The 23,724-nt window shown below is 34.8% G+C and overlaps 1 protein-coding gene across 2 annotated transcripts in view; it reads left to right on the forward strand.

The window, feature by feature from the left end:
- The window catches only part of LOC145671891 (uncharacterized), an 84,595-nt gene that overhangs the window by 22,243 nt on the left and 38,628 nt on the right, over positions 1-23,724 (forward strand). For both annotated transcript variants that reach the window (XR_014128557.1, XM_081741112.1), the window contains exon 3: positions 443-606. Coding sequence is in view for 1 of the 2 variants with exons in the window: in XM_081741112.1 (XP_081597238.1) it covers positions 443-606 (164 nt within the window). In the remaining variant the exon portion in view is untranslated. The remainder of the gene's footprint in view (positions 1-442; positions 607-23,724) is intronic.

Raw genomic sequence — 23,724 nt, forward strand, 5'->3', positions numbered from 1 at the left:
ATTTTCCTCAAAATAATAAGCCCGTCATTCTTAACTATTTACTTTATTTTATTCTTTTCTTTGCTGTTTGCCACAATGATATATTTGTAACAAAATTGAGGTTTGGTCCAACGCCTTTCGAATTCTGAACCAACACAAGGACCGAGCTTTTTGGATTGCCTACTATTGCAGGAAAAGTAGAATTGCAGGTGGTAATGCACTTTTGGAGTCGGATATACATATAACCAATTTGGTGCTGTTTCTTCATGTCTGTCAGTGGCTCCTCCCAATATTAAATTCAGTCCCGTCTAAGAAATTGGGCTGGTTATGTGCCCGAATTGAAGAGATCGCTCACATTATCTGAGTTTCATATCTCCACACTACAATAAGGTTAGGAATCGTTGTACATTTTTATCAAACTATTTTGCGATGTTATTCTTTCTTGTCTCTATATTTTATACAGCCAATTCAACTGCTGTTATTAAGTTACATAAAGCTCTTGTGGAAGTCAGAAGGAAGTTAAAGGAGAGACGTGATTTCCTTCAAGAGGAAGAACAAAAGACTTCATCTTTCTGTGAACACCAATTAATTGATCAGGAGTGGTGGTGGCTGAAAACTTCCACACAGGTAAATATTTTCTAGTTTTTGCAATAGAATTTAATAAATTTCAATATTTTATTAATATCAATGATTATGACAAAAATAACAAAATAATCGTTTTGTAGAATTGCATATATTGGTGCGAAATAAAATGGGCAAGAAAATCTGAAGGAGTTTGATCTTCAACAGTAAGTTCATGATATCTTCTGTCTCACGTGTCAGTCTAACATAAGCTAAGGGAAGACAGAAATCTGAAGGACGGGAGAAAAAAACAAGGAAACTACAAATTAGACAAGTACCAGATATAAAAATATTTTGGTTAATGCCGTTCCAAAAATAAGAAAAATAGACAAACAAACAAAAGAAAGTTAGTTTATTCCAAATACGAATGACCGTCTAGCCTTGGGACTACTTTGTCTAGAGAAGATAACATATGTATGGTTGAGTGTGAAAGAATAAGTCTGAAGGTAAGTGTAACATGTAGCGTATTGTAGATAGAAATCCTGGAGGAAATCTTAAGTGATCATCCTGTTGGTCAGCGTGGATGCAGCATTTCCAGAGTCCGTTTCAAGCACCAAATCAAGGAATTTACCTTGATAAAATTATTGATTGAGTATAGTGACATTCGTGTATTCTTGTGGAACTATGCAATTGATTGAGTAGCTGAATGTTTTAGTTAATTAGTTAGTTAATAGCCCTAAGGCTGTGAGGATGATACTAACATTGAGATTTGGTTCTACTTGACTGAAGTTTTCCTCACAGAAGATGGAGTCAAGTAGTCGAACAGCAAAGCTTGCGAATATATTATTTCAGTATGTCAAATTTATGATGTTGAGTTGATGTAGCTTTGCTATGCAGTCTTGATTTGTGATACACCCGTTCTGTTTTTTTTTAGGAACGAAGTGTTCGTTATTGTGAATAAGGATGATTCGTACATGAACTTGGCCTGATAATGGCTTTGTATATACTTGCACTGTTTTTTGAAATCATATTCTGATTTGTTATTAAGTGTTTGAGTAAATATATAATTTTCAGAGCTTTACTTTTGAGATGGATAATGTGATCCTTTAGCGTAAGTCGGTTATCTAAAATGACGCCTAGGTATTTAGCTGTTTTTGTTGGACGAAAAATTGTTTATTTACGTCGATAGTATAACGTTGCGATGACCAGGGCCGCCCACAGGGGGGGATGTATGGCGCAAGCTGCGCCATTGAGAAAAATTTGGGGGGGGATTTTACTCTACTTTCGAACTAGCAATTTTACTGTCGGAATAGCATTAAAACACGATTTTGAGAAGCTAATTTTCAAAAATTTTCCGGGGTGAACCCCCGTACCCCCTGCTTCGATACTCGATGAATGAAGTACCGCGCAAGTAGCCGTATGAAAGGAAAGGTTGGTTCGTTTTAAGAGAAGGGCCGCCCACAGGAGGCATGAATGGCGCAAGTTGTGCCATAGAGAAAAAGATTGGGGGACTAAAAAAATTGGGGAAGAATTTTACTCTAATGTCGAATAAGTAATTTTGCTGTCGTCAGAATAACATTGGAACACGATGCGATTTTTTTTTTAATCTCGAGAATGAATCCCCTAACCCCCTGCTTAGAAACTCCATGAATGAAGTACCGCGCAAGTTGCTATATGAAAGGATGGCGCCAAGTTCTGGTGAACAACAGTTACAAACACTCAAGGAATCACTTTCAAATTTAGATTTGAAACTTGCCTATGTTGTCTGTTGAAAATTATAAAGTAGTTTGACATAATTGTGAGCTAGTGGTAACCATACAGACAACAGCCAAGTTTCAAATCTAAATTTGAAGTGAGCCAGTGAGTGTTTGTAACTGTTGTCCACCAGAACTTGGCACCTATTTTTGTGATTTCAATTCTTTTTAAGGCCACTCGTACTTGGCTCTTTTACAGGAATGTTTTTTTTTGTTGGATATCACTTCTTTTTGTAGGCTAATTTCGAGGACAACATTTTCTTTTGGTATCAAACTCAATAACTTGTAACTTGCATCTTACTTTTCCTGTACAAGGGAATTATATCAATATTTTGTAAAGAAAAAAATAATACTACTAATTGTAAAAAAAAAAAAAAGAATACCTGTGCCATACACAGTGTGTAAAAGTTTTTATACCCTTCAATATCCTTATAGAACATATTTAGTATTGTACACTACCAAGACTACTAATAAAAGTAATGCCATTTTTATAATTACTACTGCCCCTACTACTACTACACGCATTCTATAATACTACTACAGGAAATAAAAACAACAACAAAAATAACAATTATTAGTACTATAAAAAATACTGCTACACTGGGCAATTGTTTTTAGAGGACTTGAGTTTTGAGGAGGGAAGAGATTATTAGTTTTGGAGGGGAGTGCGCCATCAGCTTTGGGGGGGGATGGGCACCCCTGGCGATGACAGTATATTATTAAAATTTTGTGTTTTGTTGGCGTTGATGTTCAGTTGCCATTGATTGCACAATTGAGAAAATATTTTGACTTGTTTTTTCAAGATGGCTGAGGACGAGTTGGAGACTATGTACTGACGTCTAGTAGGCGGTATCACCAGCGTACAATCCTAATTGAATATATGTCATTTTATCATTCCGATCAACTCCGAAATAACGCATCTGTGCATCCGCAATAATGATTTTCTGTTTTCGTATAAGGTATGATTCCCAAAGTTGTCAGTGTGGTTTCCGAACTCCCCTATATTTTGAAATAGCTTATTTAATTTTAAACGATCACATGATACAGAGTTAGGTTTAATTTTATTTTAAAATCACCAAAGTATAATGTTGTCGAAGCCATTTTAGAGCTTATTTTCGAATTTAGAAATCAATTAATTGTAGTTTTAGGACATTGATTTCTATACTCACGGCAAATGATGTTGCGGAAGGAGAACTTAGATATATGTTTCATTTTTTACTTCATATTCGTCTTCATTTCATATATTACAAGAAGTATGTCTGCCACCATTAGCGAAGGACAAGTGTGTTTTGCACACACATACAGTTACATAAATAAATAAGTTCCAGTCGAACAAGAAACGTAATTATTACTGTCAACGAATAACCCTTTTTAGCACCACAGAAGTTATTTTTTTCGATTTTTTTAAAAATACACATGAGTTATTTTGTTCAACTCAATGTAAATTATCGACTGTAATACGCATTATTTTTGGGAGATATTTTACTTCAAAAGAAATTAAAATTTAATGGCAATTTTAGACTATCACATTAACCATACCATGTACTGTCATATGGCTAATGTCATAACGAAGAGGTTGATGAGATGATATTTCAGTATCAGTTTCATTCTAATAAGTACTATGGTTCTCGCGCAGCATCAATTTCTAGGTTTAAAAATTAATTGCTTTTTTCTCCTTTTTTCGAAAACTACCGGCACGCATGAAATTTCAGTCACTTATATACTTTTATTCTCTCAATAAGATTTACTGATTGGTATATGTCTCTTCTTGGGCAGCAAGGAAGATCTCGGCCAGTTGGCGCGTGCTTGGCTTCTAGATTTCTACGCTTGCCCTTTCAACGCGTGCTTTCATACACTCTGCCTGTTGTTGTATTTGCAAGCGATACTTTAGATCCTTCGCAGAGCGTCATACCATCATGGACTGTTCATTGGCTATTGACTTGCCGCCAGTGTAAAACGCTTGCATCAAGCATGAATGCAATTGGAATCCAGCTTGCGGCATGCATGCACGTTTTCCAATCAAGCCGACTGCAAGCTTGCCGATTTTAAATGCAAGCTTACAGCAAGTGGTTTGCAAGTTGCCTCTGCTATTAGGGATCACATGCCTTTTTTCTCGCTAAACGTTGTTAATATTGTAGAATTTATAAAGGTAACCAATAAAGTTCTGTCGCTTTTGTGATGGCATGTGTTCAATTGGCCCTCACATCGTGAGTTGAATGTGAATGGAGATAAGGCGAAGGTCAGTTGTTGGTGTGAGTGTATCCAACATACTATCTGGTTGTGCCAGTTCAGTTACACCATGAACTTGCGTAAGGACAAAATGAACATGGGATCTCCACAGAGCGTCATAAAGGCGTGCATGCTGTACGAGTTCAAACTGGGGTCAAGCACCGCTGCAGTGGGGAGGAAGATATGACAGGCCTTTGGTGAGGGTTTCGTGACTACGCAGACTGTGCAGCGGTGGTTTAACAACTTCAAAGACGGTGACGAAACACTTAAAGACGCATCGCGTGCCCGAAGACTAACACATAACAAAATGAAGATTTTGAGGCAGCAATTGAGGCAAACATTGGCCACACAAGTGGAGACTATCGTATTTGTCAACATCAAAAGATGCCGACAGAGCTGTAAGTAGTGTGTGCTAATGGTTTTGAGATGTGTTACAAGGTAGAGAAAGTCATGTATTGTTAATTGCTACATAGGTGAAAGCAGGTGAGGATTTTCCTGTAAAGTGAATGACCTGTATCACGTGATTTCTTTAACTGGATCATATATTTTATTCTTTCGTAATAATTTACTCGATGAACAATCTTTGATTGTAATTGAATATTACTTGTTCTTTCGTATAATACTTGTTGTTTAAAAAAAGATGGGAGGGCATAAACTTTATTCATACGGGACATATTTTTATAGATGTTCGCTTGTTGTGGATGCGGAGCAATTTTCAGATACATCTTTCTCTGCTGAACTCAAGACACTAACTGACGTTTTCGCGGGCTTTTGGAACCCTTATGGACGGAAGTGAAAGTTGGTGGTGTAGGGTAAATTACCTTATTGCTACATCTTGATACCGACAACCAATAGAAAGGAAGTTTGACATCACAGAATACCGACGACACAATAGAAAAGAAGTTTCGCGCTACGATGGGTGAACACGTGATTACCTTGTGACTATGGAAATACTTTAAATACAGGTTATAAGGGAATATATATATATATATATATATATATATATATATATATATATATATATATATATATATATATATATATATATATATATATATATATATATCGGGTGTTGCAAAATAAGTGTTACAACTCTTGGGAGGTGACTCCTACCACTGAGACAAGAAAAAAAGTTCTCTTGAACTTTCGGCTATCGGACATAGTTTCAGATCTACGAGGCGCCGAAAGCGTGGGAAAATGACTTTCGGACGCCAATAGTTCGGAAACTATCCAACGTAAAGAGGGCGGGTAAAAAAAAACTGAAGAAGTCATACCTGCTCTATTGAATTTTGCATGTTTCACAATCCTACCATGCACGCGCAAGGGATTCCCCAAAGGAACGTAGGGGGGCGCGGTGGCTCAGTGGTAGAGCGTTCACCTCTGGTGTTTGGGGTCCCGGGTTCGATCCCAGCCCCCGCCAAGTGAACTTTGTGGTGGACAAACACCGTGCTCGTGGGTTTTCTCGGGGTACTCCCGTTTCCTCCCACTTTCTTCATTCCACCATTTCACTCATCTCTCATCATCACCGTCTCCTTTAGCCTAACCGGCATAACCGTGGGACGTAAAACTCAAAGATTTCATTTCATTTCATTTCCAAAGGAACGTAGGGAGTCCCGGATAATCTGCCAAATGAAAATTGGTCTAAATGGATATGAATTGATAGGGTTTCTACCAGGTAACAATAATCCGTTTGTATTAAGTCGATATCTGGAACAAATACAAAATGGCGGACACCTTCATGCCTGTTGTATGTGGTTGCATAATCACCAGGTGCGGATGCTGGCCAACAGTGACGTTCTGAGTATTGAGAGTAGCGAATTTGTACTCAAATGCTCTAGAAAGACATCTGGAGTGTCGGTAGAGCACAACAGATGAAGCAGGGTGATTCACATGTGTCTAAACACGTAACAAAAAATGCCCAGAGATGCACTCATGCTCAGTAAACGTGAGTTCAAAGCGCCGGAAATGTAAGGATTAACGTCAAGAACATGAAAACCATTGCCAATTCACCAATAATATTCCATCAATCTGATGCAATATGATGTGCACGGTTGCATACCAATAAGGATACAACAACTGAGGCCTAGTTGAAATTATGCAAGGGACTCACTAAGAAACTGGGTAAACTAACTGAATGTCACTAGTGGGATCGCATGATCGATATTGAAATGTGGCCAATGTGTGTGTTTATATCGACATGTAGCTAATGGACAAATGTCAACATGTGACACTACTGCTCCTGGGACACCGTTACTCCTACTTTGGAAAAATAGGAAAATAACTACCCGGTCTTGAATCTGAGGCCTTGGGGTCCCAATAGGATTGGAAACTGCGACCACGCGAGCGAAAGCGAGCGCTCTAGCCCTGAGGCTCGAGGGAGCCTCGCTTTCTCTGTATTCATTTCTTTGAGGAGTACCCACTTTGTTTGGCAAGCGCTCTTGTACAGCCTCCCGATATGCTTGTATGTTTTATTTTGTTACTCCTACTGCACAGTTGTAAACAATCAGAGCTTTAAGACGTTTCCTCCTATTTCTCATGTCGTTTTATTTTCCATATGTATGGTGTTCCAACTGTAGTGTTGGTTCATTTTCGTCTTTGTCTTGTCATGTGCACTGTGTGTAAGATAGGAATTTCTGGAGGTATTTTCCTATATTTCGAGTACGACATTTGTCCCAAAAGACGTGGGACATGATACAAGCTTGTTATTTTAACACTCTACCTGAATTTGAACCATGGATTAAAAGATTTAATTGCATATGTATCGACTGTGGGACAGTGTCCCAAACAGAGGGACATTGATACAATCGTGTTCTAGTTACTTTCTACCAAAAAGTGCACCAGTTTTAATAGCAGAATGTACAACTTTAGTTTCCTTGTTTTCGTACGTGAGACGGTGTCCCAACAGTAGTGGGACATGTTGACATTTGTCCATTAGCTACATGCTGATATCAACACACACATTGGCCACATTTCAATATCGATCATGCGATCCCACTAGTGACATTCAGTTTACCCGGTTTCTTAGTGAGTCCCCTTGATCAATTTCAACTTAGCCTCAGTTGTTACATCCTTATTAGTATGCAACGATGCACATCATATTGCATCAGATTGATGGAATATTATTGGTGAATTGGCAATGGTTTTCATGTTCTTGACGTTAATCCTTACATTTCCGGCGCTTTGAACTCACGTTTACTGAGCATGAGTGCATCTCTGGGCATTTTTTGTTACGTGTTTAGACACATGTGAATCACCCTGCTTCATCTGTTGTGCTCTACCGACACTCCAGATGCCTTTCTAAAGCATTTGAGTACAAATTCGCTACTCTCAATACTCAGAACGTCACTGTTGACCAGCATCCGTACCTGGCGATTATGCAACCACACACAACAGGCATGAAGGTGTCCGCCATTTTGTATTTGTTCGAGATATCGACTTAATACAGACGGATTATTGTTACCTGGTAGAAACCCTATCAATTCATATCCATTTAGATCAATTTTCATTTGGCAGATTATCCGGGACTCCCTACGTTCCTTTGGGGAATCCCTTGCGCGTGCATGGTAGGATTGTGAAACATGCAAAATTCAATAGAGCAGGTATGACTTCTTCAGTGAATTTTTTACCCGCCCCCTTTACGTTGGATAGTTTCCGAACTATTGGCGTCCGAAAGTCATTTTCCCACGCTTTCGGCACCTTGTAGATCTGAAACTATGTCCGATAGCCGAAAGTTCAAGAGAACTTTTTTTCTTGTCTCAGTGGTAGGAGTCACCTCCCAAGAGTTGTAACACTTATTTTGCAACACCCGATATATCCTAACTATATATAAAACTACATGAGCTGACATAAATTATTGAGCACTTCCTGTAGGGCTACAATGATTAAATTTGGCATGATTGTAGCTTTCCGGAACTAACCCACAGGAAAATTGTCAAAAGTGAATATTTTTAATTTTTAGGAGGTCTAAAGAGGGGATGAAAAATTTCCCTATGTTATTTAAATGGACCTTTTTTTGGACTTATAATCTCATGTTTTAGGTACTTAGAATTGGAATAGAAACTTGAAATTCGTTATGCTTACACATTTTCGTGAGCACTACCTAAGTAAATCAGTACAAGTAAAAAATTCCGACCTTACAGTGGTTTTATAGGGAACTGAAAAATCTTTCCCATGTTATTTATATGGGACACCTTTTACACCCTCAAATTATTGAGCACTTCCTGCAGGGCTTCAATGATTAAATTTGACATGATTATAGCTTTTTGGGACAAACCCACAGAAAAATTGCCAAAAGGGAATATTTTTAATTTTTAGGGGGTCTAAAGAGGGGATATAAAATTTCCCCATGTTATTTAAATGAGACTTTTTCTGGACCTATAATCTCATGTTTTAGGTACTTAGAATTGAATAAAAACTTCAAATTCGGTATGCTTGTACGTTTTCGTTAGCTTTACCTAAGTGAATCATCAGAAATGAAACTTTGCAACCGTAGATTGGTTTTATGGGGAACTGAAAAATCTTTCCAATGTTATTTATATGGGACGTCTTCTATACCCCAAAATGTTTAGGCACTTCCGGCAAGATTAGAATGATGAAATTTGACATGATTGTAGCCTTCCAGGACTAACCGACAGAAAAATTGCCAAAAGTAAAAAATTCCAACTTTAGAGTGGTTTTATAGGGAACTGAAAAATCTTTCCATGTTATTTATATGGGACATCTTTTACAGCCCCAAATTATTGAGCACTTCCTATAGGGCTAAAATGATTAAATTTGACATTATTCTGGCTTTTCGGGACAAACCCACAGAAAAATGCCAGAAGTGAATATTTTTAATATTTAGGGGTTCTAAGGAGGGAATGAAGAATTTCCCCATGTTATTTAAATGGGCCTTTTTTGACGTATAATCTCATGTTTTAGGTACTTTGTATTGTAATAAAAGCTTGAAATTCGGTATGCTTGTACGTTTTCGTTAGCTTTATCTAAGTGAATCATCAGAAATGAAAATTTGCAACCGTAGATTGGTTTTATGGAGAACTGAAAAAATCTTTCGCATGTTATTTATGTGGGACGTCTTCTACACCCTAAAATGTTTAGGCACTTCCGGTATGATTAGAATGATGAAATTTGGCATGATTGTAGCCTTTGAGAACTAACCGTGAAAAAATTGCCAAAAGTGAATATTTTTTATTTTTCAGGGGTCGAAATAGGATGAAGAAATTCCTATGCTATTTAAATGGGCGTTTTCTTGGGATACAAAATCTTATCTGTCAGATAGTTGAGATAGGAAAAAAAGAAAGTCGGTAGAATTCCGCTCCGCTGCAGCTGCCTTTGTCCCCACTTTGAACTCGTATTGCATACACGCCCTTATGACGCTCTGTGGAGGTCTCATTCACTCTGTTCTTACGCAAGTTCACAATGTAACTGAACTAACATAACCAGGTAGTATGCTGCACATACGCAGAACAACAGCTGACCTTCGTCTTATCCTCATTCGCATTCAACTCACGGTGGAAGGTCCAATTGAACACAGACCTCCACAAAAGCGACAGAACTTTCTTGCTTACCTTTATAAATTAACAGAAATAAAAAATTCCAACTTTGGTGGGGTTTATTTATATGAACTACTTTTATATCTCAAAATTATTGGGCAATTTCTTTAGGTTTACAATGATTAAATTTGGCATGTCAAAGGAAAATTGCCAAAAGTGAATATTTTTAGTTTTAGGGGATTTTTGAAACGGGTATTACGGAACGTGTTTGTTACAGTTGCTTTATATGTTGTATTCTTGTTGATCTCTTGTTAAAATGCACGGTCTTTGTTACCTTAAGTTATCATTATAGCGGTTGCTGTTAATTGTTTAATTTTATTTAATGTTATTTGTTTTAAACAGTTGTGCACTACATATCAAATCAGTACCTCCGATAATTGTAATCGTTCCGAGGACAATAACCTGCGCTCTCTACACAGCGCATCATTAGCATATGAGCATGAATCTCCCTGACATTCCTGGAAACATCTGTACATGTTCACTACAGACAAAAGTTATAGACGCCGTGATAAAAATTGGCAAATGATACTATAAAAGGGAGATTTTTTCGATTATTTTTTCAATATCTCGGGCCGTTTGCAAGATTTGAGCCTACTTCCGTTTGAAGTTTCTAATTCATGTATGATAAGTGTATTCTTTCTTCTTGCATTCAGTATGTAATAAACAAACAGATTACATACAAAATTAATTACAATAGATGGTGTTCAATGGGCAAAACACTGCAAAAATAAAAGTTCGTCTTAGACTGCAGAAATGGTTATCGTTCCTTTTCAATTATTTGGGCTTAAAACAAACGTCTGAGACATTTACAACCCCAATATACAACGATGTGGTGTTGCAATGCATAATGTTTAGGATATGATGCTCTTATTATTATTATTTTTAATTCCAACACTTCCAGTGTGCCCGTAAAAATGTAATAAAGAAATAACAACTATACCCAGGGAACAACACCATTGGACTTTCATTTCGGAGTATGATACATTTCTGCTGCAAAAATTCCTTTTCACTTATACTTGATAGTAACATAAGAGTCTACGCAAAAAGAAATCCCTTTAAGCTTCTTTATGGAGAATGCTTGGTGCCTGTCCAAATACAAATCATATTCAACTTCATTTTCACACTATGATACGAACCTTCCCAGACACAAATACCACTTACGTTCCACTTTTTTTAGTATACGAAAGACATGACGAAGCAAAAGCTTTCATTCAAAGGAGTATGCGTGTAGCAGGATACTACAGGGGTGGTGTGGAAATACTACAAAGTTACAAGAAAAAGAATCGACCTTTGTCTTACAAATATGCAAGAGTTATGGTAGAACAAAAATCCCATATTTCTTTTTTGAAAATTATAAATAAGAAAGAAAAAACCCTCTGAAAATGAGAAACCAACATCATCATTCATTATACAATAAGTCGATAAATTGTGGTTGACAAAACAAAGGTTGCTATAAAAAAAAATAAACTGTGAGTTATTAAGCAGAGCATTAAGGAGCAAAGGATGATAAATATGAGATCTGGGGATGTTGGGCCGATTTAAGGAAACATTAAGAATAAATGCACGAACGTATGACATGCGAGGCCGTAGGCCGAGCAAATACGGGGGTCTGGGGGCGAAGCCCCCATCTGGCCAAAGGCTAGTATCTATCTATATATATATATATATATATATATATATATATATATATATATATATATATATATATATATATATATTAGGCACTGCTGCTGAATCGGAAATATACGAATCGTCGTCAGATAAAGAATTTGATGTTGATTCAATAGAATCACCTGTGCTAACAGTTTCAGAAACCCCACCGTCATTTCCACCTGTATTATCAAGATCATCGAGATTTTGGAGTTTAGACTGTTGTTGTAATAGTCAAAAAGTGGACTGTGAATATATAAAGAAGGCTATTGAAACATGAAATTTCGATGATACATTAATACGTGATGGTTGTAGAGAAGGATCCTGCCATGATTATGCTCATGATTGTATGAATGTACCCCCAAAGTCATTGGAAACACGTGCTTGGAGTATTATAGCAAGCGCTAGTGTTGAAGATGTGTTTTACCTGTATGCAAAGACACATACAGGTGTGATTGGAAAGTTTTAAAACTGGGCTTGTAATTTAAAATGGCAGTACTTATAGGTTATTCCGATGGATCTCCTTCAAACTAGCCCCTTTCTGAATGAACACATCGATTCCAACGATGTTTCCACTTGTGGAAGTATTTCTGAAAATTATTTTCTGTGATGGTGTGAACTACTCTATCCATATTTGGTTGAATGTCCTAAATTAAGTAAAATCTCTTCCCCTTCAATGACAATTTTAATTTAGGAAAGAGATAGATGTCGGCCGGAGCCACTGGGAATACAGGGGTTGCGGAAGCACAGGAATGTTGAATGAGGCCAAAAATTACTGGATCGAGAACGCACAATGCGCTGGTGAAATGTCATGGTGGTGAATCCAATTATTTTCTTTCCATAGGGCAGGCCTTTTCCGCCGCACATTTTCGCGCAGACGCTAAAGGATACTTTTGTAGTATCCCTGGTTGACTGTCTGCCCCTAGGGGCAAATTCATGATGCACGATTCCCTTAGAATCGAAAAAAACACTAACATTGTTTTCACATTCGACCGACTTTGTCGCGCTTTCTTTGGTCTTGGTGTATCTGGGCTGGGAGATTGGGCCTTTTTTTCTGAGTCATATCCATAAACCCTTAATTCATCACTTGTTATTACCCTATTCAAGAAATCTGAATCCATTTCAGCTCAATTAAGCAGTTCTTGGGACAGTTCAAGCCTGTATGGTTTCTGCTCGTGAAACAAAACTTTTGGAATGAATTTCGCGGAAACTCGACGCAAGTTCAAATCGTTAGTTAAAATTGACTGAACCCCAAAGAAACTTAAATTCAGGTCTTCAGCCATCTCCCTAATTGTAAGTCTACGGTTCGAGCTCACTAAATCGCCAACTTTCGCAATGTTTTCGTTAGTTTTTGATGCTGAAGGCCGTCCAGACCGGGGGTCATTCTCTACTGACTCACGGCCATCTTTGAATCTCTCAAACGAGATAAACACTTTTGACCGGCTCAGACATTTGTCTGCAAAAGCTGTTTTTAAGAGTTCGTAAGTCTCCGAAGCAAATTTCTCAGTTTTAAAACAAAATTTAACACAAACGCGGTGTTCTAATTTTTCATTCACTTTGCGCACTTAAAAATCCGCCAAGACACACACACACAGCCCTCACTCAACTGGTTGCTATGACGTACTGAATAAAGATATCTCGGTGCATGTATGAACATGTCTCAAGGACACACCAAGTCACCGCTTCCATACTAACGGGCGATTATATCTCCTCCTCCTGAGCACTGTTGCCAACTGTTAAAACATTCCAATCACTCCAGGTATTATTGCAATATTAACAAGAGAAAAATTCTATGAAGCATATGTGGAATTATTAAATGATATAGACTATCACCAGGAATTATCGACGTTTTATTAAGAAAAGACACAGGGAAATCTGACATTGTAGATTGAAAAAATGTATTCGAATAGTGCTAGTGTTTTTATGTATGTACTGCTGAAAATATTAATGTGAATTGTGTATTAAAAACTATAAAAGTATACTTACATAATAATATCCAATCGAAAGCGTGGAATACAAATTAAATATTCTTCATGATTGTAATCATCTCCATAATACTGGAACATTTGCAACGAAGTATTTATCTCTTGATAGGAGGCGCGGTAGCTCAGTGGTAGAGCGTTCACCTCCGGTGCTTGGGGTCCCTGGTTCGATTCCAGCTCGGGCCGTGTGGACTTTGTGGTAGACAAACACCGTGCTCATGGGTTTTCTCGGCGTTCTCCCGTTTCTTCCCGCTTTCTTGATTCCACCATTTGATTCATTTGTTATAATCACCTCTACTTTAGACTAACCGGCATAACCGTGGGACGTAAAACTGAGAGATTTTATTTCATTTTTCATTTTATCCCTTGATGGGACGCTTAGTAATCTCTTTGGAGCGTTTGAAGAAGAATATAGTGAAATATCATTTATATGCTTTATGCATAAAATTTGTGATCTCTTAAAAATGCTGAATTTGTTGTACAAATCATACCTTTCTTCCTTCAGCACAAAACATGAAATTTCACCATGCGTAAATCAGTATAGTATTGATAGTCAAGTTTTAAAACGTCTGATAACGAATTTTTTATACAGTAAAAATACAGTAAATTTCCATTGCTTGTAAAATCTCCAATAGAATACAATTTATTATCATTAGGTTGCTAAAAGCAAATTGATTGGTTAACATTAAACTTACACGGTTTGAAGTGGGATACCAAAATTGAATATACTGTATCATTCATACGGAACCTTGTATATCAATTACGTGCAAAGAATTCAACTTTTTATTGCAAAGCTTTAGAGAAATTCTTTGGATTAAGAGAATATTTGCATTAGATAATGTTATTGATTTAGAAACAAAACATTGTTCTTCATTTAATTAATTGTGTGGAAACACATTTAATGAATATTGTTCCTTTCACACAAATATTGTAAGGAGATTAGGATGTGCATATCGTAATGCAAAACAGTTGAATTGTTGGTGGAAATATGAAAGATCTACAGCATTAACTAATGCGTTATGAGACTGTAATGTTTCTTAGGAATTGCAAATAAAATGCAGGTATGTAATATTTTTACAAATTTATTGTACTAAAACATTGTAGATATAATGAAAAATAAGAATTATATATATATATATATAATTAAAAAATCTGTTTTCTTTTTAAAATTTTGTTTACATGTTTATAAACGATATCATCATTCTTTTTCAATTTTTTCTTATTAAACATTTTAAAACACTTAAAATGATTGAGTACGAATAATATGATGCAAAAAGAATGAAATGAAATACCGGCACAACATAGAATCATCGTGTTCATATTGTCGATTATTTGTAAAACATATTTTAGTATTTTTGATAAAAACTTTTTTATTTCCTTGGGAATGTCAATAGCAAGACTATCAAAGTAATATCCTTGTTTTTTCTCATCGATGTACACTGCAACCCAATGTGATCTATTTGAATCAGATGTATCGAGATTAATCACATGTCCAGCAGGAAGTTCTACCATTCCAGGAATTTTGTCAATAGCATAAATCCAGTAACACTTGCACCAGTCAATATATCAGTTAGTAACACTTTTAACAATTCGTCACTATACACGATGAAGATTATTTTTAATTGTAGTAGGTATGTAATTGTCACTGTTATTCACTTGTAAAACATAGTCATACACTTTTACATATTCACTATACAGAATGCTTCATGAACACTGCACCCATATTGCCCAAAATGATGTTTATTAAGCGCACACTTGTGAACGTGAAAACTTAATGAAGTATACTTTGGACAGTCTATTTTTTCTAGATTTGTAACATTTCTTTGAAGAATTTCTTGAAGAAAGCACTTAATAGCTATACCGTAAGTGTATATACTTATGGTACTTGAACAATATATTTGAAGTATTTCCTTAAGATGTAAATACTTTGCATCGTCTTCGTGCCAGGTAATACCATACATATTCCTACTTAGGTATTCGCTTGTAGCTACGATCGGCTCAGATAACTTGACTTTAAAGGATATGGCGGTTTAAAATCCAATTTTGGAAAAGGAAACGTCAGGATTTACAATTGCTAGCTCCTTTAGATTAAATTCTTTATCATTATCGTGAAAGGCAGAGAAGTGTACAACAACCCTCATCATACTCAACTTAATAAATTAGACGGTGTTATCAGTATAAATATTTCTATCTTCGTCTATTTGTGCTAAGGAATCAAATTGTGCATACACAATGCATGTAACAGGTCCAGTTATAGATTCTGAAAATAATACTTTTAAATTTACAGGGGAATCACGTACTATATCCCATGTATTGTCATTTAAAGTTCCTGTTGGAGACAGAATAAAATCATACAGAGCTTATCCATTTGAATAATCATCAAGACTAACAGCAACAGTATGTGAATAATTTTAATAATATATACCCGTACCTGCAATTAAAGTATAGAAACTTGGAAGGTATAAATCGTTATTAAAATCAGAGGTGAAGGGGTTGGGAGGCAATTATTTTTAGCCGACTTATAATTGCAGTTTGTTAACGTTAAAGTTTCGAAACTCATATTGATTAAGATGTGATTTCTAATTGAAGGCTGTATCGGAGATGAAATCAATAACCAGGCTTTTAGGAACATTACCCAAGAAGAGATTATCAAGGTTTTAAGACTTGATTTGTGCAGGTATACTATAAGATCTTGTCTCTACTCTTGTCAGAGACAACTTGGCCGTTTCCGAAACTATTCGCGTATATAATTGCATAGCTAAATCTGCAGCTACATCAATGCCACGTACATGAAGAATAAGTTTTACAAGTACAACTTTATAACTTGTATTTTCAGGAGACATTAAGTAAAAATTATTTTTACTGCGGTGTAATTTTACACGTAAACTTACTTTATTGAGATGCATACGATCTAAACACACAATATTAGTATGAAGACGTCCATAGGTTTCAAAAGATTTATTATATTTCACCTTATTAGCACGGTTTTCAAAACAAGCATTTGCATTATCTAATTTATTAAATTGCTTTGCAGTATCTTTATGCCATATGGCACATGCTAAATGTGTTTGAGAAGCATCATAAGAATAATTTAATGTTTCAATATATGCACGATAAGGTTAAGATCCTGATGAACTAATTAATTTATCATTTAACGAAATATCAATTTTACTAAATAATGAATGTAGGAAGTTATTTACTAGTGCAACAGTATCATCTTCAGTTAAATTCGTACCATCAGCTTTTGTAATTTTAGAACGTACATAAAGATATAGATATGCAGGATGAATAAATTTCCCTGTTTCTCCAGGAATAACAAATTCAATAGGACTTTCTGACGTTAATGTAGAAATATTACGGTATTCAGCATTAGTAGTTCCTTCAATAGCTGCTTGTGTTATTGGAATACAAAACAAATCAAATTCATTGGTACAACATTTGGAAATATCTGGATTTAGAAGTGCCATTATTAAAATATATCGTTTATATGTTTACGTTTTGTCGGTGGGCCAAACTTCACAATTGCAGGAGCTTTCCTTTTGCATGACCGTCTCTTACAGCTACCAGTTACCAACTGTCCGACTTTATTCATGGCTTTTGTCTTTAAACCATCACCAGCTTCTTTTGCACGGGCGCGAATAGATTCCTTAAATGGATGATTTCCAATATATCAGCCGCAACTTGTATACCTGTTTGTAATGACTGACGCCCTACAGTTTTTGCACCTTGTTTAAGAAATTGTAAAGCAAAACGAAATAATCCTTTAAAGAAACTACCTATACCGTGTTCCCTTTGATATAACGTACTGAAAATATATTCCACGTCCACGGTGATAAGAAACATCTCAATCTCATTTTTATTATTATTTAGCAGATGCAGGAGAGCGTTTAAAATGTAGTGTTACGGTCAGTGTCCCAGAACGAAATGGCAAATTTCGCCCTGCATGATCTTTTAATAGTATTTCAATTGTATTAAAACAAAATTTTGCAAGTGGCATATAATGAATATCTTCAAATGTAATTGTTTGAACTTTTCGATATTAAATATCAGAGATTGTTGCTACACGTATTAATGGTGCTTTTGTTTCACCTAAAAATTGATATTGTATAATATCTGTATAAATGAAAATATAATGTGAATATCCAATATCCACCTATGGTTGTTTGAATCCACGACGTTCTTTAACAAGATTCCATTTTATAGAAGACCTAACTGTAAGCCAATTGTAAAGCTAATGTACTTGACAATGTAATTGTGTCTACACGTTCATCACATTCAACATGTACAATATTTGAAAAACTAAATTTTATAAATCTTGATACTGTGTTTAATTCATCTAGTAAATGATGAATGGTTGGATAATATCCTATAACAATTTTATTTTTAATAGGCTCTGATTTTTAAATTTGTACCATAGAACATTTTACTTTCGGTAACATTATAACACGTTAATGGAATATGTACTTCATTTAATCCTACGTACTAATCGGATTCTGATAATCGTATATTATTTTTAATTGATTAATAAAATGTGCTAGACTATTTGCAGGATATACATTTGTACTAGCGTTTGAAACTAATGTAATGTAAAAACTATCATCAATACTTTCAGAAATCATTTTGATTTAAATTGAAATGTCAAGTTTGAAGTTCTGAAACGAAATGGTAATTTTAACCCGTGTTCATCTTTTAAATTTAATTCTATCGTATCAAAATATTTCTTTTCAAGTTTAACATAATGCAGTGTCTGAAACACAAAAGATTTTACATGACCGTGTTGTACATTATATACACTACGTTTTCGAACTATCGGTCCTATATTTATTGTTGTTTCACAATATCAACGCACACATTAATACAGTAGTATTGGGAATATTATAATCTAAATTACATGGAAATTTTCCACTTGTTAATATTAAATCAACATTTCTAACTTTTGTGTATCCAACATTTTTAATATCAAGTGTATTTTCATTAATAAATCCAAAACTATGATGTAATACTGGTATAATATCAATCATACAGTGATCTTCTAATTTTAAAGAATGTTTAACAATTTTGATTTTTATTTTGAAATAATGTTACATACGAAAATTCTTAGGAATCAACTGTAGAATAGATTCAATAGAAGAATAATATCCTGGTGTTACTTGCACATGATGTTCAACTTTAGCATCCATAACATTAGTAATTAATATTTCATTTTCACCAACATCATAAAAACTCCACGGAATATTAATTTGTGTTAATGCAACACCCCATTCCTCATCACTTAAGTCAATAGGTTGCACTAATTTAACTCGAAATGAACCTGTAGTATTATTATCAAAAAGTTTACTACTTGCATTTGAAGGAAGAGTAACTTAAAAGTGTGTAAAGTTTGAATTCATCTTGCAGACTGAATAGAATCTGATCTAATTCACGAATTCATACTTGACGGATATCCCAACCATTTTACATACATCAACCCATTTTTACGTTTTAATTTTTTCAGTTAGATAAGTTTTCTTTGAATTTATTACATTTTATAATTCTTGTGCATAAAATATTCCCTTAATTTCTTCATCATTCCAATCTTTTAATTTATAAGTGACAGGATTTGATTTAATACGTTTATCAACAATAAATATTTCTTGTGATTATTTAGGTAAATATCCTTTCTCTAATTTATATTTATACTCACTAAGACGAACATAATCGCCAGGACTAAATATACAACTTATCTTCTTTTCATTTATACTATTTCAGTGTAATGTTTCCCACACTTTTTTACATCGAAATCATTTACTTCTGTAGGTGCGATTTTAATACTTGAATGATATGATTGATTATAATTATTTACAATTTGATCTAAGACATTAATATATCGATAAGTATTCTTTGCGGTAAAGTAACGATACAATTTTTCTTTTAATGTTCGTATGAAACGTTCTTCTTAAGCACATTTAATTTCAGAATGAACACTGTAATGATTAGTTTCATGTTTTTTAAACAGTTGTTTTACATGACGATTATAAAATTCACCACCTAAATCTGTTTGTACGTTGAACACGGGCAACTTGAAATTTGTTAAAATTTTTATTATTGCTTTTGTCATTTCAGACCTTTCTTTGCTTTTAAGGGAACACAATATGCATAACGTGAAAAAATATCAATACAACATAATATATATTTATAATTATTATTATACTTTGCAATATTTTGCATATCTGGTAAATCCATTAGTAATGTTTCATTTGGTGCACTTACATAATACTGTTTACGCTCAAAATCTTTACAAGCTGGTGCATGTAATGTATAATCATCTTGAGAAGCTAAACATTTCTTAATTTCTTTAGACAACTTTGTTTTACGATGTAAAGTTTGTATACTTGATAAAGAATCAGGATTTGGATAATCATAATATATTTTCATAATTTTGTCATTTTTATATACTATATTCTTTCCAATGTTTAAAACATTTGCTACTGCTGCAGGACTAGGCGATTTTCTTACTTTACGACTACGTTGTCTTTACTACTACTACTACTACTACTAGTATTCAGTTTTGATGCCGGTGTGCTAATAGATGTACCAATAAATTCTTCAGAATCATTAACATCTAATATTTTTTTTAAATTCATGAATACCTATAGGATTTCTTGATTATTTTCTTGTACGAGTAACATCATTTAGTAAATCTACAATATTTGAACCTGGTATTGTATTTCCTTGAATACGTACCATACCAGACTTATCCCACTGAATTTTATCAGAACTTGTCAACTGTTTTAATAATAGATCTGTTTTCCTACGAAGCGTTTTCGGTAGTGATTGTAAAATGTCGGATGCAAATGGTAAAATAGAAATATTGTTATCATGTTTGTAAGTTGATTATGATGATTTTTCTTCTTCTTCTTCTTGAATGACAGATAAGGTAATAGCATTATGTGAAGATGAAGTATACTGTAAATAACGATGCAAAGCTTGTTGATATAATTTCCACTTTTGTTATACTACGACCACGACGTTTTAAAATGTTATTCATTTCTTCATCTAAAAATGACTGATGTGAATGTATGAATTTAAGATTAGATCAAATTTCATGTACAGCATTTTCAGGAAGTAAAATCATTTTACGTAATTCTGACATAGTTAACGACTAAAATACTACTTCCTACTGCTGCAAGAAGTGGTCACAAGAATAATGGTAGAAGCGCACCAGCTTTTTGTACTAACAACTTCTTCTACAATGCCGTGCACTGTTGAGTTGAAGCACGTAAGGTCTTTTCATGTCTACGTAAACGTTGCTTCTGACGTGAATTTAAAGGGATGATTTCTTTTATTCTGTTTTTAGGTTTTTGAGAAATTGTTCTTATTAAATCCCCAGATTCATTTTGTAAAATTTGTTTTCGTTTTGTACTCTTGCATTTGCACAGAGCACGGAGTGTGTTGTAGTGTTGTTTCACCTTCAACATCTTGATGCAGACTAAGCAAAAATTTCTGTTTGCATGTCTTTTACTTTAGTGTACAGATACATGATTTCATTGGGAAAATATTTGTACATATTCGCAATGCATCGTTTGTTTTCTTATTAAGTCAAATAATGAATAAGTATGAGGCTCACGTGTTATTTCTTCGAATACATTCACGATTTGTTTACTATATCGAGGAATAATTTGCCTAGCCAAATATTGTATTTGTAATTTATCACGAGGGTTTTTAAAAACTATAATACATGTATTTAAACTAATGTCAGGTGCATGTTTCCTTTTGGAAATAAATTTTGAATAATAAATATTACACTCAACTTTTTATGATGTGCATAGTTTGTAAATAAATTAGCAACATCACCATTGGTTTCTAACATTAAATCATCAAATATTAATAATGAATTTTCTTTAATTTAAAAATTACTCATGTCGGGTATTCCCTCTACAAAACGTATTTTTGCATTTGCATCTAATTTTGGTATTACTGCGCCATAACACCATACAATATAATTAAATTTTATATTAAACATCTGAACGCGTTCATTAAGTAATCGATTTGCAAAACAAGGTTTTCGAGCTCTTGAAGGAACAGCGATTAAAATAGTAGAGGGATGTAGAAACTTTAACATCTTGTATTCAAATGAATGCATACAATAGAGCACTTGCTTTATATACTCACACACTCACACATTAAACGTCGACTTTCTATGAGAAAGGAGAATATAAAACAATCACCGGATTATAAGAAAATTAAAGCTCTTGAGTTAAAATGATCATATACTCATAGAGTGTACTTATAAGCTTCTACAAGAAGCAAACGAATCGATTAAAAATTTAATTATGAATAAATTAAGGAAAATAAATTTAAAAATGAATAATTTAAATGGGTCACAGCACAAAACAGACATTCATACAGGTCAGATTCACTCGTTCGTTGGCCACCTCATAACCGTAAGGTACTCTTGCACGTTTTTGTACAGGTTCATTGTCAGTTAGATCATGTTCGTCAATATCTACTTTTTTGTTGACCTTATGGCGTGTCTTTGTCTCTCTACAGCTAAAGATACGGACCACCGGTCTACGCACAACACTATTTGGATTTTCTATTACTGTGGACTCTAATTGTCCAGACACTGATTTAGAGAAACTCTCAAAGTTATTTTTCTGAGAGGTCCTATCGTTTAGTGAAATCCCCCTAATTTTGAGTATATGCCGAACATCCTCTTGGGTATTTATTAGCCGCATAGCATAGTTTTTGACGCCGAATCCGACAAAGGTTGTAAATTTCCAACCTTCTGGTACTTCATCTGTTAGATGACTCAAATAGTTTCCAAGCAGTAACAAAGGTTCCTCATCTTTTTTCTGTAAAAGCATGATACTGTCGGTGTCACAGTAGATTGCTCTCTCTGGTCCTACAGTCATCAATAGTTCGTACCTCTAAGTCTAGCCCACGGAGTACTAGTATTACATTGAAAAACTCTAAAGGTACGTTTTCAGTTTCAATGTCTCCGTAAGTAATAAATAAATGACCATCATTAATTAGGACCACACTTTGAATTTCATACCGTGCCGTTGTTAAATACCAAAGAGATGTTATTTCATTACTAACGATCACACTCTGTGACATGTCTGTCGGTTGCCTCCATTTACCATATTGTGAATTGAGGTATAGTTTAGCACATTGCCTCAATCCCGGGTTCATCCTAATGTTATCATCAGGGTTAGGATTTTTAGGTGCGGCCTTTTTGTTTGTAGTGCAAATTAGAGCTCTCTGAAAGAAACCAATGCGTGAGATGTTGCCTGAAATTGAGAATAGGTATGATTGTCCAGCGCCTTTTCCCCCTTTTTGTAACCTTTATCCCTTTTTTCTCTACTCTGTTCAAATCCCATTTCCTATCCTTTTCTGGTCTTTCTCTTCTACTTCTGCATTTTTCTACAGCACATTTTATCATTTTATTTACTTTCCAATCCATAAGAATACATATATATTTAGTTAATTAACTTCTCGTCACCTTGCCGTGAACCTGGAATTATTGCGCCTGTTTCCTTTCAGTAAAAGCTGGACTGTAACAAATACAAATACAGCACACATGCAACAATGGAAAACATTAGTTCATTGGGTTATTTTCATGTATAAATAATCTTAGCAGTGTATTTATACATTCTAATGTTGACAACAGTCAGAGTTGAGTTTTAGCTAGCTTGAAATTTAAATCTTGTAATAGGGAATAAAATTTAACTTAAACCTTTTCCCAGTACGTTTCTGTTGTTGAATCGAAGTTGTTTGTTGCGTAACAAGTTCAGTATAAAAATTCCTCATGCCGAAGGTGTCCAAATTCAGATATTTGCCCTGTCTCAGGAGTTCAAGCAGGATTTCATCGAGACTGATGGGAGCATTATTCGATGCACTGTTTGTGATCAGGAATCACATTGGATTGAAAACATCAACGAGCCCTTTTCCTGCAACACATTTCTAGTTCAAAGCATCAAAAGAATAAATCTCTTCAAACTAACATATTCCGACAGCCGCTATTAAGAAACACCT

The sequence above is a fragment of the Thermobia domestica genome, chromosome 15, assembly GCF_964235325.1.
Source record: "Thermobia domestica chromosome 15, izTheDome1.hap1.1, whole genome shotgun sequence".
Classification (NCBI taxonomy): Eukaryota; Metazoa; Arthropoda; class Insecta; order Zygentoma; family Lepismatidae; genus Thermobia; species Thermobia domestica.